The sequence below is a fragment of the Patella vulgata genome, chromosome 3 (assembly GCF_932274485.2).
Source record: "Patella vulgata chromosome 3, xgPatVulg1.2, whole genome shotgun sequence".
Lineage (NCBI taxonomy): Eukaryota > Metazoa > Mollusca > Gastropoda > Patellidae > Patella > Patella vulgata.
Genome location: NC_065881.2, coordinates 68,458,770 through 68,479,162, shown reverse-complemented (window position 1 = coordinate 68,479,162; position 20,393 = coordinate 68,458,770). Strand labels below are relative to the sequence as shown.

Below are 20,393 nucleotides of genomic sequence, written 5' to 3'. Positions count from 1 at the left end.
TTAGGACCAAAAGACAATGGATGGACCCTATCATTTGTCCGTTTATTCGTTAGCAGTTTTCCTTTTAAACAAATGCCAGAGTATTTCTTTGGGGTAGGCCTAATTTTTTTTTATCAACTTGTTGTGAAGTATTTGGCCAATGGTTGCTTCAGAACGTGCAGACACTATCATAAGGTTTCGGGAAAACTGTAGATCTGGGGATATTATTATATGTCGTCATGACCTTGACGCTATTAAGTCGAGATCTCGAGAAAATTTACACAGGATGTCAATATCTCGAGAACATTAACTTGAATTCTTGAGATCGTTAACTCGGGGTGGAACTATCACAGGAAAATTATTAGGGGATCTGGAGAACATTAAATTGAGATCTCAAGAAAATTACTAGGTGATCACGGGATTTCGATAAACTATCACAGGTTCAAAGGATCTCGAGACTTTCTACAAAATTTTGAATGACCCCTATACCCTTCCGTAATGGGTGAAAGTAAGTAGGGGGGGGGGGCAAGAAGACTTTCCGTTAATATTGACGGAGAAGGTTTACCCGGAATTTTCAGTTGTGCTGAACCGAGGACCGGCAAGGAATTGCATCAAGTCTTTCAGATAGAACGAAAATACGAGGCCCCGTGTACACGTTGGCGTGCCCGTAAATTTTCCCCATAGCACACTGTGACCGACACGGAAAGATATGTTAAGAGTATGCTTCTTTGCACTTGTTATAAGGAATGGGGCCTATGGGATTGAAAATAAGTGTCTAGTTCCTCGGTTCAGACCAAAACCTGTCGTACGCGTAAAGATTCTTAGCATTTGTGGAATTCAAAGTAGAATTTTCTCTCTAATTTACACGTATCTAAGCAGTATCCAAGCTGTCCTTGTCAGGTCCTCTGTCCTGAATCACTGACAAGGGAGAACCACGCAGGAAAATCTGGATGAACTTTCTTACCCACTTAGCCACTATGATCCCCTTGCAGAAAGGTGGTGCTAAATTATTATGCTTTGGATAAATATATAAATATATATAGCCTATTTATATATTTCAAGGTGTTTCTGGAAAAGAATCAATGACGATATTCTCAGAAAATTTGATGGTTCCCAAAAACACATGGGGCTTATTCATATAGACTCTCTCCTACCTGCCATAAAACGAATGAGAAAAGTCTTTTGGTGTCTGAATTTCGACCAGACTAGTTGAACTGTCTGAGTAAATTGAGTTTTCAAAAACTCTGTACTGTAGAGTTTATAAAGTTTAGGTGAGCCAAACAATCCTGACCTCTAATTCTGAGGAAAAAGAACATCAACCAAAACATGTAGCACATTTACAAGAAATGTGAAGCAGAAAAATTCGGGAGTATGGAAATAGATAAAAAAAAAGAATTATAATTGTCGATATATATGTATTGATATATTAATACAAATAATACTTTTAGTTCAACAAAAGAACACTATTTATAATTATATTAATCATTTGGTAATCATAACAATTTAACAAAAATAGCACTATTATCTATTCAACAACTTTAGTAGTATGATATGGTTTTCTTTCAACATGTTCCCCAATTTATTTCATTCATATAACTAATTAACTAAAAGAAATAATGAAACAAAAAAAATAATAAAAACATTGTTCAGCAAGTTAAATTTCTGAGTAAAATAAGGTCTTCTAGAAAAGGTCAAATACACTGTCTAACAATGCAAGAAATAGGTTTACATAAATAGGTTTTTGGAGGTAAAAAAAACCACTTCAAGTGGAAGCTTCCCTTCCTAAGAGATCAACCAACAGTTTGGGATTACATGTATCACAATAATAATAAAATCCTAGCAGTTATCCAGGACACACACACACACACACACATCTCTATAACAATTAAGATAAGGATTTTGAGTATTTTGCTTGCTTAACACTCGAAAAATGGTTGAGTTACAAAGAAAAGTAAAGAAAAGCCACACATTCTCATTAAAGCTGAAAAGTTTGCAAAAGAGAGAGGTTTAAGGTCCATGGTACACTCAACACAAACTAGGTCATTTCGGGACTAACATATGGTTCAATTTTATTTCAATAAAACCCACGAGGTTGGACAGGCGACCCTACTCCTTGTCACGTACAACCAGGGAATGAAAACCACGCCGGTTGACTCAATGACAGACCTTATGACACAGCACACACACACCATTCGGCCATCCCCCACCTTCACCCATTTAGATTTTGAAAAGAATATATAGAAACAATCAGAGATATTTTAATAATAATAAACTATGCAGTATTGTGAATAATACTTGTACATCTCAAATATTTTGATCAATCACGGAAATCTAATTAAGAGAGAAAAAGATAATGTAAATTTATGTATAAAACATTTAATTACACAAATGTGTAATATTATTTGTAAAATATCAGTATTAATAAGTTTATTAAATTGTATATTAAAGCTTACATGTGTATATATAAAGCATCAACCAAATTTGTATATAAGGGATATATTATTTATATATAGAAAATAGATTTCAGTATATATCTATCAAAATAAAGAAAATATACACTATCTGTGAGAGTATTAGACAATACAGCCATTTTAACACAAAATCACCAAAGCATAATCAAAAAGGACAGAGTTAAATGACATTCACATATCCTACACCAAGGATCAATTCATTAACATTCAGTTCATTGTTTCAATTTGTATTTGTATCTAATTTGTATCACACTTTCTATATTTATTAGTTTTGAGTTCAAATATGCAAATTTTTAGAATTCCCAGATTTCAAATTTATATAGTACTGATATTATTGTACATTACTCAGATATAAAAAGTGTTATTACTGATTTTATTGTAGTTTTTCAATTAACAAAACACTATCAGTTTTCACCTACAAAATATCAGAATTAAATATAATAATGAATTTGTTGCCAGACATAAGTACATAATTCTTATTTTTAAGTACAGATCTGAACACAATATAATTAGTTACACACTGACGTCTTAAAGGGTAATAGTTGTATATTTAAAATGAGAGAATAGTTTGTTTGATGATTTTAATACATTCTTCTAGTTGAGATTTGTTGATGTTGAGTGGCGGAGCAAATCGTATAATATCCCCATGAGTTGGTTTAGCCAGTAAACCATTATCACGTAGTTTAACACAAACTTCCCACGCATCAAACTCTGTAAAAATAATAGTAAATACAAATTATCATCAATAATGTAGAACATAAAACAAAAAAACATTGATGGCTTCAGTAATAGAGGAATAGCGGCTTTGTTCTAGAAAATTCTTGACAGGTAGTCAGTACGTGGGTGCTCAAATAGCGAATGATTAACAATGGACCGCTTTTTGTCATTGTTAAATTTATTAATTAATGTACAAGCATCACCACTCGCATTCAAATTTGTTAATTAACTAGAAACAATTTCAGATTGCGCATGGCTGTTTAATAAAATATTTAAAGCTGCTGATTGTGGTTTGAGGGAATTTTGATGCCCTTGCAAACTAATAAATACCATTTCAAAAATGAAAATTTCACAATATCTGGCATACTCAGATGACTGTATATCTTTTGATACACCAATTGAATCCAAGTTGTGAGAATAATCACTGTTGATATTTGGGTTTTGCTTTCTTTATTAAATGTTAAATAATTAATTTAAATACAGTTTAGTGTGGATTAGGCCATGAAAATTTATACATTGTCCAAATAATGCATGAATGGGATCTGTGACTTTAAACACATTGTAATGGCTGAACATCTCTTTAAACTTGCAGTGCTAATATCATTGACCTAGAGAAAAATAGATGCAGCAGGTAAAACACTGATTTAGATCACATGGTTTAACTAATACTGATATACTGGAAGCATGAATAACAATAAAATAATACTTACTAGGATTGATAACAATAGCATTTAACAATCCTTTTCCTCGAACAACACTAACAACATCTTTAGGTAGAGTAGCTAACTCAGATCTTAAAAACTGCCCTAAATTTTCAGCATTTTCTGCTAGTTTTTCTTCTTCCAAAACCTACATCAGAATTTCAATCATTAAGGTCTTCTTATCACATGTAAATTCCTGCAATTTTGTATGTGTGCGTTATTTTGTTTGTATGGAATGTATATTATTTTGTATGTATGTTGTGTTGTATTATGTATGCAAGTTATTTTGTATGTATCTTGCATGAATGTTATTTTGTATGCATGTTATTTTGTATATAAGTTATGGTGTATGCATGTTATTTGTATGTTAGTTATTTTGTATGTATGTTATTTGATTTTTTATGTATGTTATTTTTTATGTATGTTATTTTGAATGTATTTTATTTTGAATATGTTATTTCTGACAATTTGATAATAAAAATAGAAACAATTAACAGCAAACCATTTGAGGTGATGTTTTAACTAACCCTGGAAATACGACACCTACCTGTCACCAACATTCTTAGACACAAATTCGGGATTTGTCAGGAACAGCCCTGATTTGTTTTTATTTGTGTTCTTAATGATATTTATAATACATGTCTGGCAAAAGTTTAAAATGTCAAGTAGTACATGTAGTTTATTAATGCCTGGTATTTTGTCAGGTACAACTAAAATCATTATATCTACACCCAATTTCAATGTGAGCTGTATATATTATATTAAAGGAGAAGTTTAACTGTTCAAAGTTTAAAATGTCAAGTAGTACATGTAGTTTATTAATGCCTGGTATTTTGTCAGGTACAACTAAAATCATTATATCTACACCCAATTTCAATGTGAGCTGTATATATTATATTAAAGGAGAAGTTTAACTGTTCCAGATTCTTTCTATTATATTCATTATGTTTCTCTCGTAATTTACTATTGAAATAGTTTCTAGAATGCTGAAACTAAATCATATAATCTTATCCCTTTAGCACTTGGTACGTGTAAATATTGACTACCCCAATTCCTTGAAGAAAATTATTTGACGTGTTTTTTATCGTGTATGTGTGATAAAGTATTTATGTCCATATATTGACGGAGCTGTTCTAGATAGGCTAGCGCATGAGCCAAAGCAGTTGGTCTGTCTATTGTGATAGATGGGCTCAAACTAAATATTGCAATATATATTTAGCATGTAGGGCAAACGTCAATACTATTGATCAAAAGTTTGTGCGTGTAGGGGTGGGTGGGGGGGGGGGGTCTGAGGAGCCCTAGTTAGTGTGGTCTAAGTGCTGGAGGTTTAACTTAACAACTAAAATATAAAGAATCTATAACAGTTGACCATCTCTTTTACTATTACAAATTACTGAAGATCTATAACTACCATAAAATATATCAAAACAATGAAATAATATGATAGTCAGATACATACCTGTAGGGCAGCCATAGCAACACTACAAGCCAAGGGATTTCCACCAAATGTTGAGCCATGTTCACCTGGTTTTATAGTTAACATGACCTCATCATCAGCTAATATAGCAGACACCTAAATATAAGTACCAACTATATATACATTCTTTGTTCTTTTACACGATGGCAGCATGTGTAGAACATTATATTACGTCCTGGACAACTGCCACTCACTGTGGATATGGCGTAATATAACGCCTTGGAGGTATTTTCCCCAACCTATTCTTAGAACATAGTACATAGTTCTTCTTCACTTCGTCAAATTAATTACACAATAGGGGGTAGTTAACGTTTTAAAAAAGTCAAGCTTAACAGGTTAATTACATCATAATAACAATCTTTACATTAAAATTGAACAATATATATGTATATAACTTACTGGAAGAACACCACCAGACAGAGCTTTACCCAGGATAACTATATCAGGACGTACATTTTCATGGTCACAGCAAAGACGTCTTTATAAAAAAATATAGTTTTGTAATGTATTATATGAAATTGTTTACAATAAATGAAATTGTGTAGATAAAGTAAAAAGAATTTTGAAAGCGTGTAGAAAGTACTAAGGGGAGATAATTCCATTTAATAGCCCAGCAGCAGGATGCAAATCACCAAATATTTGTTGAGATGAACTAGGGCTGGCAATCGATACCGATTTTAAATATCTATATCGGCAAACATTTCGGCAATATCGATACATCGGAAAATTTGAAGTTGAAAGGAATAACTGTTTGTATCCTAATAATGCATTTAAATGTGTTATTGATCAAATAATAAAAAAACTATGATCCTCAAACTATGCTTTTTTAATGTTTGTTTCGCCTACAATTTTTCTGAAGGTGTAATTAACAAACTAGTATTCGCAGCTTTGCACTCGCCATTCAATCGCTGTTGACAATTGTCCTTGGCCGCTTATAACAATAAAGAAATTTCTATTAAAATCGAGTTATTTCCCCTGAATAATAAATTAATTATTCATTGTCATTGTTGTAAACAACCGCAAAAATTACCAGTGCAGTGGTTGTACCTTAGTCATTAGTGTGTGTGTTTTTAGTTTTAGCGTGTTTCGAATGATATGACGTGTTTTGAATGATATGACGGTGATTATTTGACACAAAACATTCCGTTAATTTCATTTTATTGAAGTTCCTTTATTTTTCATACGAGTATCGATATCAAGAACTGAATATCAATATCAATATTTTCCCGTAGTCGTTGACGATTATCGGTTATATCGATATTTTTCGCCAGCCCTAAGATGAATGCTCTCCAACACAGATCGAGAAACAAAAATAGCCATGTGGACAAGAAAAGGGAGAGAAAGACTTTAAACAGGAGTAACTATAATTGTGGGTACCGAGACAGGTGAAGTAATTTAGTAGTCTGCGGCCAACATTGCAGACTTAGGCAAGTCTTTAAATAAATTTCCTTTTTATCTTTAGTAACAGCCCATACATACCCAAGATTATGAATTTTATTGCAGATATGGTTCAGGATATCTTACCTTCCTGTTCTAGCCAGACCAGTCTGAACTTCGTCTGCTATAAACAGAACGTTGTATTTAGAACAGAGTTCTCTTACTTTAGTCAGATAACCTGCATCTGGTACAACAACACCTGCTTCACCTTGTATAGGTTCAACCATAAATGCACATACATTTTTATCCTTTAATTCTTTCTGAAAACAATAAAAAAGATTCAAAAAGGCTTTTTCAAAATAGCTTTGAAGTTCCATCATGCATTTAGTTTTTTAACCAGTTCGACGCGGATGATGAGATATCTCGCAGAAAATTACGTTGCCGACACGCAGATGACGAGATAACTCGCGAAATTAACATATGAAAACACGCCCCTGAAAGCATTTCATTCTGATTGGCCCGAAAAACTTGATTGACTTTAGCGTGTTCCCACTTTGTCTATTGTTGTTATTACGGGGTTACGGAGTGCATAGATGGTGATAATTGTCGTTTATTGTGGGTTATTTTTAGCAGTCAGCTGACCGCTCGGAATAAACAATGGCGGCGCCAGAAGAAAACAAGCCCTTACGGAAAACGAAATACAATACATGTTTGCAACGTCAGGTTCCTCTTCTTCTGATTCCGACGACAGCATTGATGACATTGATGACAATGTGGATGATAATTCGAGTGGAAGTGAGTTTAAATTGGGTGAAATTGGCGACAGTTCAAGTACCGATAGTGATTTTGACATTCACAACACTGACGTGCCTGACAATAACAATTCGTTGAATTTGAATGCTGTGAATGGAAGGCCTAAAGCAAAACAGAATCGAAATTATGTCAATTATGCTTTCTACAATTAGTGGTGCTTTTTATTTGAATACAATACCATAAATAGCCAAATTTTGACAATTAATGTAAAAGGGTCAATTTTTCCAAAAATAATCCTACGTGGGGGGTCTGGGCATGACAAAAAAATCCTGCGTCAAACTGGTTAAATGGGTAGCAGTGAACTGATAAAGATTTCATTTAAAACTAATAATATAAAATAAGTCTATATTCTGATTCTATTCAGACAATGCTAATAATAACATAAAATAAGCCTATATTCTGATTATATTCAGACAATTCTTCAATAACATCTCATCTATTTAAAGTATAAACCAATTTCTTTCTCATTACAAAATTAATGTAGTTCACAGGACAATTATCATTATCAATAGCATCTATAGTATCAGGGTTATGGACACTCAAGATGTTCAACCAGAAATGTTTAATAGAGTTATCTCCCTTTAATTTAGGTAATAGAGAGATGTTTATTGCAATATGAGCTCAAGGTAATCAATGTGAATGTTTTTTGTTTTGTATTCTTTGTAATAAAAACAGGTCAATGTAACTTTTTTAAGTGACACAGCAACATTTGAGAATATTGCCTAATTTAAAAGTTTAATTCCAGTCTTTCTATGTTTCATTTTTTTTTTTCCGAATTGAAAATTCAATAGTTTTTTTCTTTTTGAAAGGCTCAATGTTTTTTTACAAAACCTTTCCTCCATAGGATAGAAAAGTCTCTAAATCATTGCTACAGAATCTTACCTCAAGAGCAGATAAATCATTATATGGTACTACAACATATCCTGGCATAAACGGTCCGAAACCTGAATAACTTGACGGATCGGTAGAACTAGAAATGGCAGCTAATGTTCGACCCCAGAAGTTACCATCAGCAAATATAATCTTAGCTTTATTGTCAGGTATTTTCTTTACACTATATCCCCACTTCCTGGCTAATTTACATGCTGTTTCACCTCCTTCTACACCTATAATAAAAACAAGATAAACAGCTGTAAACACCCTACTGAAAACAGCTAGGTGACCCTAAAAAACAGAAATCTGATGGCAATTAGAAAACTGTTGATTGATAGTGCGTTGAATGTCCTGTGTTCTTCAGGATTTTATCAAGGATTTCCACCCAGTCTTCCATAATTTTCAACTTCTCATATCTATCCTAAATAAGATTATATATATATATACATTTGCATCCTCAATACAACACTGGATAATTTTGTACACCATTAGAGAGAGAGAGAGAGAGAGAGAGAGGAGTTTAACATCCACCCGACACAAACTAGGTCATTTCGGGACCAACATATGGTTCAATTTTATTTCAATAATTCGCTATAGCGCAGGGGTCTTTAGCAATGTGAGAAAACTGGATGACAGGGAGAAAACCCACGGGGTTGGACAGGCGACCCAACTCCCTGTCATGTACAACCGGGAAATCAAAACCATGCCAGTTGACTCAATGACAGACCTTATGATGCAACAACTAACAACAGCCAAATCTTAGATATTATGAAACTTGTATGATATAATATTATTAGAATAGGCATGCTTATAAGTTGTTTTTTAGTATTATAATAGCAACTGTCAGTTCCAATTTCTTTTCGTGCCCAGAACGGTCAATTGTGCATAGAACCATGTTGCAAGGAAAAGCATCATACTTAGGAATATCTCTGACCATGGCTTAATTTTTTTTTTTTTAAATGGTAAGATCCTTCATGAAAATTAAATATAAAGAAACTGTTGTACCTGTATTCATGGGTAGAACTTTATCATACTTAAATAAACCAGTGATATATTCAGCATATTCTCCTAGTAAATTATTATAGAATGCTCTTGATGACAAGGTAAATACATCTGCTTGATCTTTTAAAGCTTTAATTATTTTTGGATGGCAATGACCTTGATTAACTGCACTATAAGCACTGAGAAAATCATAATACTTATTTCCATCAACATCCCAAACATGTACTCCTAAAAAATATATAACGAAAGATAAGTTATGGATTGAGACTCTGTTCTTTTAGCAGGGTCTCTTACAGACTGGCCTTTTCTAACCATATAATGATATTCTCAAGAAACAGAAAATTTCCAAGGAAAAGTTTCACTTGAACCCTTTGTATAGGGTATAAAGCAGTCTAGAAAGGGTAAGCTTACTAAGCATACCTGTCTTACAGACTCTTACACAAGACATCGACAAAAATCACCACTTATAGTTAAATGAAGTGTTGATTTTAAATCTCGCCATGAGAATCTGAATGCAACAAATTGTGTGAAGGGTTGGACAGTTACATCTTATAAAATCATGTGGGCAATTTGAATCAATTCATACATAAATATAATGTCTACTGACCGATTATATTCAAATATTTACATATAATATATACCTTCACCACGACAAAGAGCTACAGGTAGTGGACCATAGTTATGGGCTCCATATTTGTCTTCTCTTGCAAACACTGCATCAGATTTGGCACCTATTTTGACTGCTGCTGAACTTTGGGAATAAGAAGCTCTAGCAATCTGTTTGGAAGCTAAGGATAAAGGTTGAATAAACCGGCTCAACATTTTCTTGGACTGTTTGATATCTTAATTCAAATGTATTAATTTGTTAACATAAAATCTGTTTCTTCAATCTGAAATATAGCCAAACATATAATTATAATAATGTCAGTTAACATATGATAAATGATATAGGCCTTATCTAATGCCTAAGTAATGAGTAAATGACAATTTAATGTTAAAAGGCATTTTTCTGTGTTTTCATTTTATTTAGGCCTATTGGAATGTCTTTTGTACATCTGTGATCTTTATATGCACTGTATTTTTTAACTGTTAAAAAATAACACTTGGTAATCCTATTTAATGTTAAAAGGCATTTTTCTGTGTTTTCATTTTATTTAGGCCTATTGGAATGTCTTTTGTACATCTGTGATCTTTATATGCACTGTATTTTTTAACTGTTAAAAAATAACACTTGGTAATCCTATCAAAATAATGAATTAAATTAATAACAATAATAAAACAAAAATACAGCAATGCCAACGGTTCAGTTGTTGACTCTTCTACCGACTTTATTCCCGATTTTAAAACCTGATAATTTATACCCTAGTTCTGGTCACACTTTTCATTCGAAGAACTAGAGCATGTAAAATAAAACGCATGGCCTATGGGTAGTACTAGGTAGATCCTGTTGAGAGTGTTTGTGTCTCAGAGCGTGAAACAAAATCGACTTCAGTTCACCGACCGAGACAGTCAACAAATAATCTGATCTATGGACACGTGTTCATGTTATATCAATGCTATGACCGGGCGTATGAGGAGTATAGTAGAGTCCATGTTTAAATTTTTACATCCGGGACCGGCTTTCTATTTCATATATCTAATAATAACATTATTTATCAATAAGATAACGACTAACTGCGTGATACTACCTTAGCTAAATCACGCCAAACACCGATCGACCTTGACAATCGAGGAGCAATTTGTTCGATAACCAGCAATCAGCGGATTCTACAGAGTGGAGGGGTGTTCTTCTTGGCCAATCAAACAACTGACATTGAGGTTAAAGGTCGTGATTGAAATAAACAACACATGGAACGATTCATTCACCAATTCACCAACTTTCATCATAATAAAATAAAATAATGAATTTCAATAGATAATAATACCGAGATTCAATTGCTAAAAATAATGAAACTCATATATTATAATCTTTATGTACACGTTTATATTGTATGCTGTTCTAAATGGATGTTTCGATGCAATAAAATCTTATCTTATCTTATCTATAGATAATGCACTTAAAAGCCCTACTCGCGTCCGTTTTATAAAAATGATATGATTCATTTCAAATTGGCTTCATCGACTCGAGTCCTGACTCAAGTCAGTGACTGAGTGAAACAGTACAATTATGTCAGTAATCATAGATGTCCATGCTAATATGGATGCAGATTCTGGGGGTACAATTACAAACTGCTGTTGTTCTATAAAAGAGACAGGGCAGGTTGACATAAAACAGGTCACCCAGATATTATTAACCGGTGCGGCGTGCTTACGGTAATCGCCAAAATTATAATTAGAGTGAGTTAATCGCGTCAAAAGTTGTACGAAAGTTCGGCTACTGAATACACATTTTTCCGAGTACGAAACTAAACACTGAATCAAAAAAATTGTAAAACGCACGCTTTAACGGTTGTTGTGAAGAAACTCTGTTATTGTTTAAGTTTTATGATATTTTGAACTGTATTATGAATACATATATATTTGTTTAGCACAGAAGAAATATATTGTGAAACCAAATGTTCAGTCAAACATCTGTGATTCAGCAGACAATGTAATGGAAGCTGTCAAATTGCAGTAATGACGAAAATGTCAGTTTCAACTTCAACTTCAAACGAAGCCGAAGACCTTGTTTCCGAGTTTACCTCTTTATTAGAGAAATGGGGTACAAATCAAGCTTCGTGGAATGGCGAAACAACAGTAAAAAATTTGAAAAGATTAGCAGAAATTATAGAGATAGAAACAGAAGCCTTTTATAAACTAGATCTTGACCCATTTGATGACAGACATCCAGACCGAGCAGACCCCACTTGTGGTCTCGGGAAAGTTTTAGTGAATCTCTCCAAGAATGAACGTTTCATGAATGAGTTGGTTGGCAACTATATTATGAGAAGTCGTGAAGATATTCCATTACAAACAGCTGCATGCCGTCTATTATTAGATGTTATGCCAGGTGTAGAAGCCTCAATATTATTTCAAGAAACAGAGGGTCTCACTGAAAAAATATTCCAGTGGGCAGAACTTGGGTCGGAACCACTTCGATCTTATGCCACAGGGCTTTTTGCAGTTGCTATCAAATTACCAGAAATATCAATTGACTTTAGAGAAAAAAATGCACATCTTGTTCCAATAATGTTACGTAGATTGCACAAATTATGTGAATCACAGTCAAATCCTAGTGAGGTTTCAAAGACCAATAAGCGTCATTTCTCAGAAGTGTCTAAGAACTCTAACTCTAAAGATAAATGCCTAAAAAAAACAGAATCTGAGAATTTACCAGGGACATCAAATGATTCAAATAAAAAGAATTCCAGTACTGGTGGTAAAGATGAAGTACGCTTATCAAGTTTTGAAACAAGTGAAAATCTTCACAAAATGTCTATGAAAGAAAATTCTTCTGCTACAGTCTCTCCAAATACGCAATCTTCATCGTCCTTAAAGAGAGGCTTATCCCTATCTCCCAGATATAATAGTGACGATTTTCAACAAAATAAAAAGAGTCGCAACGATAGTCAAACATATTTCAATTCAGAACTTACATGTAGTAACAGCAGTTGGTTAGAAATGGAGCATTTTATCATTGGATCGTATTCAATGGAACCACTTAGTGTGACAATGAAACAAAGAATAATATTGCAATATTTAACCCCCATGGGTGAATATCAAGATCTATTGGGTTTTGCATTTGAATATAACGCAATGGACTTGATCATTTTTTACATAGACTTAAAAAAAAATACTGATGTTAGATTAGCATTTGAGGCTCTAAAATATCTTGCAACTTTATTGTGCCATAAGAAATTTGCCATTGAGTTTCTCCAACGAGGAGGTATCGAGAAACTAATCACAATAAATAGACCATCTATCGCTGCTACAGGTGTGTCACTTTGTCTGTATTTTATGTCATATTTTGAAGATGCTTTGGAACGTGTTTGTCTTCTGCCAGAACACATACTTGTTAATCTTGTGGAATATGCTTTATGGCTATTAGAATGCTCGCATGATTCAAGTCGTATTCATGCTGCTATGTTCTTCAGCCAAACATTCCCATTTAAGGTCATGTTGGATTTATTTGACCAACAAAATGGGTTAAGACACTTGTTTAATGCCATAAGTACTTTAGCACTGTTAAACGTTGAAGATAATTCTGAAAATTTATCTGAGGATTATGTTTTTACTATGAGACAAACTGCAAGACATGTTTGTGGTGCAATGAGGATGTATTTTGATGCTCACATGATTATGAAAGCTGAGGAAATAAAAAGATCACATGATCGAAGTGATGAACATCCTCCTGTCCATGAAACCGCATCATTCAGACCGGTGAAAATATCAGAAGAACTAATTGAAGAGAATATTGAACTACTGAGTATGTTTTTCCCAATAAGATCACATTGGACCCCAGTCATTACATTTCAGAAACTGGGAGGAATTCATTTATTATTACAGCTTATCTCTATGGCACCAGACTGGAATTCATACCCTGGCAGACCTGAAACAGTAAAGGCTGCCCTGGACGTATTGGCTGTGTGTACTGTTACTCCTCGAGCCCAATCAGTGCTATTAGAAACTATATGTCTACCTAATGATGTTAAGTCTCCTGCAATCAGTATTATAATCGGTCTTGCTGAGGGAGAAACTTTATTGATAGATGCCGATGTACAAAGATCGGCACTGACTATTATTGTGAACTGTGTTTGTAGTCCTATAGATAGGTTTGGGGGAGGTGTGGGACGCTTTATGGGTTCAGGTTCAAAGAAGAGACTTAATACTAAGGGTGGAGAGGATATTTTGACAAAAATGTGGAATGCAGTGCGCACAAATAATGGTGTTATGGCCCTTCTTAAATTGCTATCAGTAAAAACACCAATAACGGATGCCGATGCCATCCGAGCTCTGTCTTGTAAAGCTCTAGTCGGGTTGTCCAGATCTGAGACTCTAAGACAAATTATCAGTAAATTGCCACTTTTTAATAATGGACAACTTCAGTTATTAATGAAAGAACCTGTTCTTCAAGACAAGAGACAGGAACATATCAGATTTTGTAAATATGCTTGTGACCTCTTGGAGAAAGTATCTGGAAAACAATCAAAATGTGTCAATGCTTCTTTGGAAGAGATTAGACGGTCTGACATAGTCTCAAAAACAAAAATCATTTTCCAAGAAAAAGAACTACTACAACTAATCTGTGGCCATTTACTGTCTAAAGGTTATCCAGATTCTGCGAACTTGTTAAGAAAGGAAGCCAAACTCCCTGCCTTTACATCCCCATCTGTTGTTCACATAGCAGCACCAAATATATTCTCTCCATCTACCAGTAGTTCAAAATTTACTCGTCAGCTTAGTGCTTCAGCCAGTATATCTGCCCCTACATTAGCTGCTCTAAGCCCAACAGCATCCTCTACAACTGTACCAACTCCAATCAAATTTACCATGGGGCGAAATCTTCAAACAAGCCAATTAAATACCCCCAAACCAGGAGGTGTTCATGGGACATCTAAAAGTAAATACATTAGAGACTGTAGAGAAAAAGATACTCTTGCAGTAACACCCGCCCCTAGTGTTCGTACTCTCTCAGGAAAATCTCTTAGTGATTATGACATTTCTTTGGATAAAATAGTGACAGAGTATTTACGAAAACAACATGCACTCTGTCCAAATCCAGTAGTTACTTGTCCTCCCATGTCTCTGTTTTCACCTCATCAGTGTCCGGAGCCTCGGGGTCAAAAGACTGCTCCCATCAACTTCACTACCAGGTATCTTAACCGATCCATTTATCCGAGAAATGGAGGCCTTGATCGTGCTAAATATGATAGAAAGTTAATCTATAGTCGATTTAGACCTGTAAAAACTTTTAAAGATACCGAAGATGATGGTTTCGCTTGTTGTGCTTTAACATCAGTCGGGTATCTACTGCTTGGGACATTTTCTGGAGAAATCAAAATGTGTAATATCTATACTGAAGAGTTAGGAATATACAGCTGCCATTCGTCGCCAGTTATTCATTTAGATCCTTCTACAGATGGTAATCTTCTGCTTACATCAACATGGGGAACAATGCAGGATTCTTCTCTATGGGCATGGGTAGATGACACCTTAGAGAATAGGTTCACCTTTGATGATACTTACGCTGAATTCAGTAAAATTACTCAGGACAAGATTATTGGTACTAAGGATGAAACTGCCCATATTTATGACACAGCTACAGGTCAACTGATTATGACTTTATATGACACTAGTAAAGCTAACAACTACAAATCTAATATTGCCACCTTTAGTCCTTGTGGGGATCTTGTGTTGAATGATGGTGTTTTGTGGGATGTCAGGTCCACCAAACCAATACACAAGTTTGATAAATTTAACCCCAGTATCAGTGGTGTGTTCCATCCAATGGGACTGGAAGTAATTATTAATTCTGAAGTGTGGGATGTGCGAACTTTCCATTTACTTCATACGGTACCAGCCTTAGACCAATGTCAGATACAGTTTAACTATTCTGGTGATGTAATTTATGCCACTCATTTCGATGAAGATCCTAGTCCAGAAGATAGGTATCGAAGTCCCTACAGTTCTACACTTCGCACATTTGACTCAACAGATTATACACATATCGGAACAAAGGATTTAAAGACAAAAAGTATCTTTGATCTTTCTACCGACAAATCAGATTGTTACCTTGCTGTGGTGGAAAATCAAAAATTTTCTGAGCGAAGTGGAGAGGAGAGTTTATGTCGACTTTATGAAGTTGGTAAAAGAAGGGATGATGAGGAAGATCAGCCAGAAGAAGAAGAGGAGAAAGGCAATGATGATGATGATGATGAAGACGACGATGATGATGATGATGACGATGATGATGAGGAAGATGTAGGTGATGATAATATTGGTTCAGATGATGATCTGGAGCTTGATGACTTGAATGGTGGGGATGATTTAGAAGGTATTGAATATGAGCTAGATGATGAAGATGATGATGATGATGTTGATGATGATGCAGATGATGTTATATTGAATTTAAATGACTTGAGCAGTGAAAATAGTGAAGATGATAATTCATTGTTTCAACTTATTTAGTCATATTTCATATCTTAAAGTAGGTCTTATTTGTGTAAAAAATTAAATAAAAATGTTGATTTAATAAAACCGGATATGTCAATTTAATGGGAAAGATATAACTCCACCTTATAGATATATGTGTCCATTTAGAGAGTAAAATGGAATGCTAACAGCCACCAAGAAAAGTAAAAAAAAAAAAATAGTAATAAATGATGAATTCAACAGAATGACTTCCACTAAATTTGCAGACAAGGAAAATATAAGCTTGATTACCATTTGAATAAGCATATTTAGTTTTTTTAAATCAAAAAGTTTGTTTTTACAAAAAGAGGCCTTGGTAGATTGAGTTATAATGTATTAAACAAAAATTTGGAATAGAAGTTCATGCTTAACAGTGCTTTGGTGTAAAACTTTATTGTGATTGAGCCACTTTTTAATTATCAACATTTATGAAATTTTATACATCAACCACACAAGTGCATTTTGATTGTGTGTGGTTTTTTTTTAAAACTACCAATACTGCTGTAAATATCAGACCTCTGTATATAAGTAAGATATAAATTTTATGGTAAGATGTATATTATATTAATGTACTTTGTAAACACCAAAAAAATTATTCATTCAAGTTATTTTATGAATTAAATTTGTTTGGTTATTTTCATTTGGGCCCCATTTTAGATCTTCATATCTTCTTTAGTTCATACATAAAAAAAGATGTCAATGTCTTGAATTATATAAGTTAAGGCACATATTAAAATTTTGAAGAAATATTTGAAACCTAATCATAGTCGGTGTATTAGGACTATTTAAAATGCATTACCCTTTAAACCGTTTGGTATCCCAATGTCTTTTGGTTAAATATAGATCTTGAATAAATGGCATCGGCAGTGTTTTAAATTTCTTCAGTTATTAATTCCAGTGGCGCCTGTATGTGATTTTTGGGTAATATTATCTCATTTAATCAGTTAATTTCAAGTTTTTACAGGGTTAAATTCAAAAGAATTATTATATTTGTTTGTTGTTAAAAATGAACACCAAGGCTTGTAAATATTCAATAAATTAAATATATTTTTTTCAAACCTTAACATAGTAATTTATTTTCTTCAAAAACTACATAAAGCGTGTGTTCAGTTTTGTGGCATGCTTCGGTCACAATCATGACTTCTCGGGTATAGGACCCGGGAGGTCATAATCGGAGAAATACACTAAGTAATAACCCGTCGTTAACGCATGAGTTTCCTCGTCACCCCAAAGAATTTGTCAGGATTTTTTGAACTAATAAAGAAAGGCGGGAGAGAAATTCTTCTGATCAGCGAATCTTGATAATCACTGTACTATGATCAATGCATTAGTGCTTCTACAATCAGCTACTCTATGATGTCTTTCCAGTTTACGGCAATTCACATAACAAGTTTAACCCAGTATCGTTTTCAAGTTATGCTCTCATCTTTTGAAACCGCTGGTGAGACGATACTTTCAAACAGCATTAGATTTGATGGGGCTTATTTCTGCGCCAGAGGTTAAAGCAGAGAGATGTCTAGTTATATTTAATGTTATATAAAAAAAATCTATATAGCAACCCTATCTTACTTGTCAATAAGCATGTCAGATCTAAATGCATGGAGAATGTTATTAGAATTGAATACACTATAACTAGGCCAAAATAATACTGATACTCTGAACATGAACTTTCTGTCAACTTGAATGAAACTGCTTTCCGGCGAGATAACGGTCGGTCGGCGAACACCTATATAGGCAATACAAGCTGTGTTCTATGGGGGAAGCCCATTGGGTTTTTTTAGTATGCATTGTGTTGAAATAAGTTGTAGGTGGCATCCAAGAATTGCCCCCCACCCCCTTACACTTCACAGCTTCTAGATCTGCTACTGAACAATACTAAAATTATGATTCATTTTTTAGTTTGTTACAACAATTCAGCCTCTATGCCGTTGTCCCGCCAATATTAAACAGGTCCAATTAACCTAACCTAACTAAGTGAAATATAAAAATAGAACACAATAGCTCATATACGAAGATAATTTGTTTCACATCTGAATTACAGCAGTTGGTATATATTAATGCTTCAAAGGTGAAGATGCAAATTCAAATTAATAACCTTTCGCATTTTCTGTCAATTAATTGCACACAATTAAATGGTATTTATTAATCGAATTGGCTAGAAGAATCAGCCCCCTACCTTAATAACCTTACTACCAAGTTCTTCTGCCAGATCTGTTTTGTGGTTTGTTGACTTACTAACAATATTGCTTCCAAAGTAGGTCACATGTATTTCATCATACATTTTTGTTATTATGTGTTTATATAGCATAAAATTACAAAACTACCTGAATAACGTTTCCTGTAAAATCTGGCAGAATTCGTTTTCCGTATGGCCTCCAGGGTAAAAGAAAAAATGCCGACAACTATGCAAATTTTCCGCTCCGGCACTACGCGACAACACTGTCTACTTGGTAATATTGTAATGTTATGTTATGTTAAACTGCACAAACCATAACAAAAAAACAAAAAACCCACCAAAGTATGATGAAATACATGCGACCTATTTAAAACCGCCTTATATACAGAATAAGATCCGCGAAAGTTCTTTGACCTCACTTCGATCGGCAACAGCGTTTTTATTCACAAAAAATTTAGGCCTTCGGACCCTCTGGTGTAAAATCCTGGCTATCGCTGATTGAAGTAGATTTATAACATTTTTGACAGTACAATCGGCCTAAACGAAGTGGGATTTGACGTCCTACCTTTTTGCACGCCTTACAGTGTGCTATATGAGGCAATTTTTGTAAGGACAGACAAAATCTTATATCGAATTCCGTCAAACGTTCTTTTACAGCAAACCAACACGTACACACGACCTTTACTTCTAATTCCATCCAAAGAATAAGACACTGTCCTTGCGCCCCCCCCCCCTCCCAATGACAAGGGGAAGATACAATAATCATCTTTTTATTAAGCTGTATGATAGGGTGGACTACATTCTAGAAAAAAATATGTCTAAAGATAAAACAATTGTCAGATATGATAATTCCACAAAGCAGTTTTGTATTTTCACAATGTTTGGCTATAACAGTATCCACTTTTTCATTTTGTGTCAAAAATAAAATTGTTCATTTGATTGCATTTTATTTGTTACTTAAACGTGCATTATGCAAGAGCTAAATCTTTAGGTCTTTCTTTAGGCATGAAATGTTATCTAAATTATTAATTAAGACATTAATTAACTTACTAAGACCATACCTCTCGATGCTATCAGATGTCTGTAATATTTAGTGGATTCAAAATCCAAATACATTTTCTGCTGTATGCAGTTACCGTGTAAAATGGATAATCGAGACTGTTTATTATCGTAACAACTGTATTAAAGGCAATCAAGCCTAGCCTATATAATTATATCGCAGATTCCTTGGCCCAGAGTAAAATTTTAGGTCTGTATATAAACACTATGCTGAAGCATAAGGGTTGTGTCCATGTTAAGAGAGAGAAAGAGAAATGGGGTTTAACGTCCACTCGACACAAACTAGGTCATTTCGGGACTAACATAGGATTTAATTTGTTTATTTCAATAATTCGCTTGCATGTAGGGGTCTTTAGCAGTCGGAGGAAACCGGAGGACCCGGAGAAAACCCACGAGGTTGGACAGGTGACCCTACTCCTTGTCACGTACAAGCGGGGAATCGAAACCCCGCCAGTTGAATCAATGACAGACCCTATGATACAGCACGTGCATGCTAACCATTTGGCCATCCACCCCCCCACCCACCCCCGTGTCCATGTTAAATATTAAAGGTATTTCAAGATCTAGTTTGTTACTGTTAAAAGTAAAATTAACACCAATAAATTTGCTTTGGCATACAGAACTTTAGGCTCTAGAAG

General features: G+C 34.2%; 2 protein-coding genes across 7 annotated transcripts; one reads left to right on the top strand and one right to left on the bottom strand.

Moving 5' to 3' along the window:
- Nucleotides 1-1,387: 1,387 nt before the first annotated feature.
- On the bottom strand, nucleotides 1,388-19,009 carry LOC126816373 (ornithine aminotransferase, mitochondrial). 6 transcript variants are annotated; one of them, XM_050542828.2, is made up of 9 exons: nucleotides 18,845-19,009; nucleotides 10,052-10,300; nucleotides 9,414-9,638; nucleotides 8,418-8,641; nucleotides 6,870-7,042; nucleotides 5,745-5,823; nucleotides 5,328-5,441; nucleotides 3,878-4,016; nucleotides 1,388-3,161 (listed from the first exon to the last, which is right to left on the bottom strand). In XM_050542828.2, the coding sequence occupies exons 2-9, from the start codon at nucleotides 10,230-10,232 to the stop codon at nucleotides 3,001-3,003; spliced, it is 1,296 nt and encodes a 431-aa protein (XP_050398785.1). In that variant the 5' UTR covers nucleotides 10,233-10,300; nucleotides 18,845-19,009; the 3' UTR covers nucleotides 1,388-3,000. The 6 variants fall into 6 exon arrangements, with proteins under 6 accessions (XP_050398785.1, XP_050398787.1, XP_050398789.1 ...); XM_050542830.2 differs by lacking the exon at nucleotides 18,845-19,009 and adding an exon at nucleotides 18,697-18,719; XM_050542832.2 differs by lacking the exon at nucleotides 18,845-19,009 and adding an exon at nucleotides 11,723-11,741.
- LOC126816368 (DDB1- and CUL4-associated factor 1) lies at nucleotides 11,846-17,578 on the top strand. The gene has a single exon (XM_050542812.2). It carries the CDS (start codon nucleotides 12,027-12,029, stop codon nucleotides 16,515-16,517), a length of 4,491 nt encoding a protein of 1,496 aa, XP_050398769.1. The 5' UTR covers nucleotides 11,846-12,026; the 3' UTR covers nucleotides 16,518-17,578.
- Nucleotides 19,010-20,393: the final 1,384 nt, after the last annotated feature.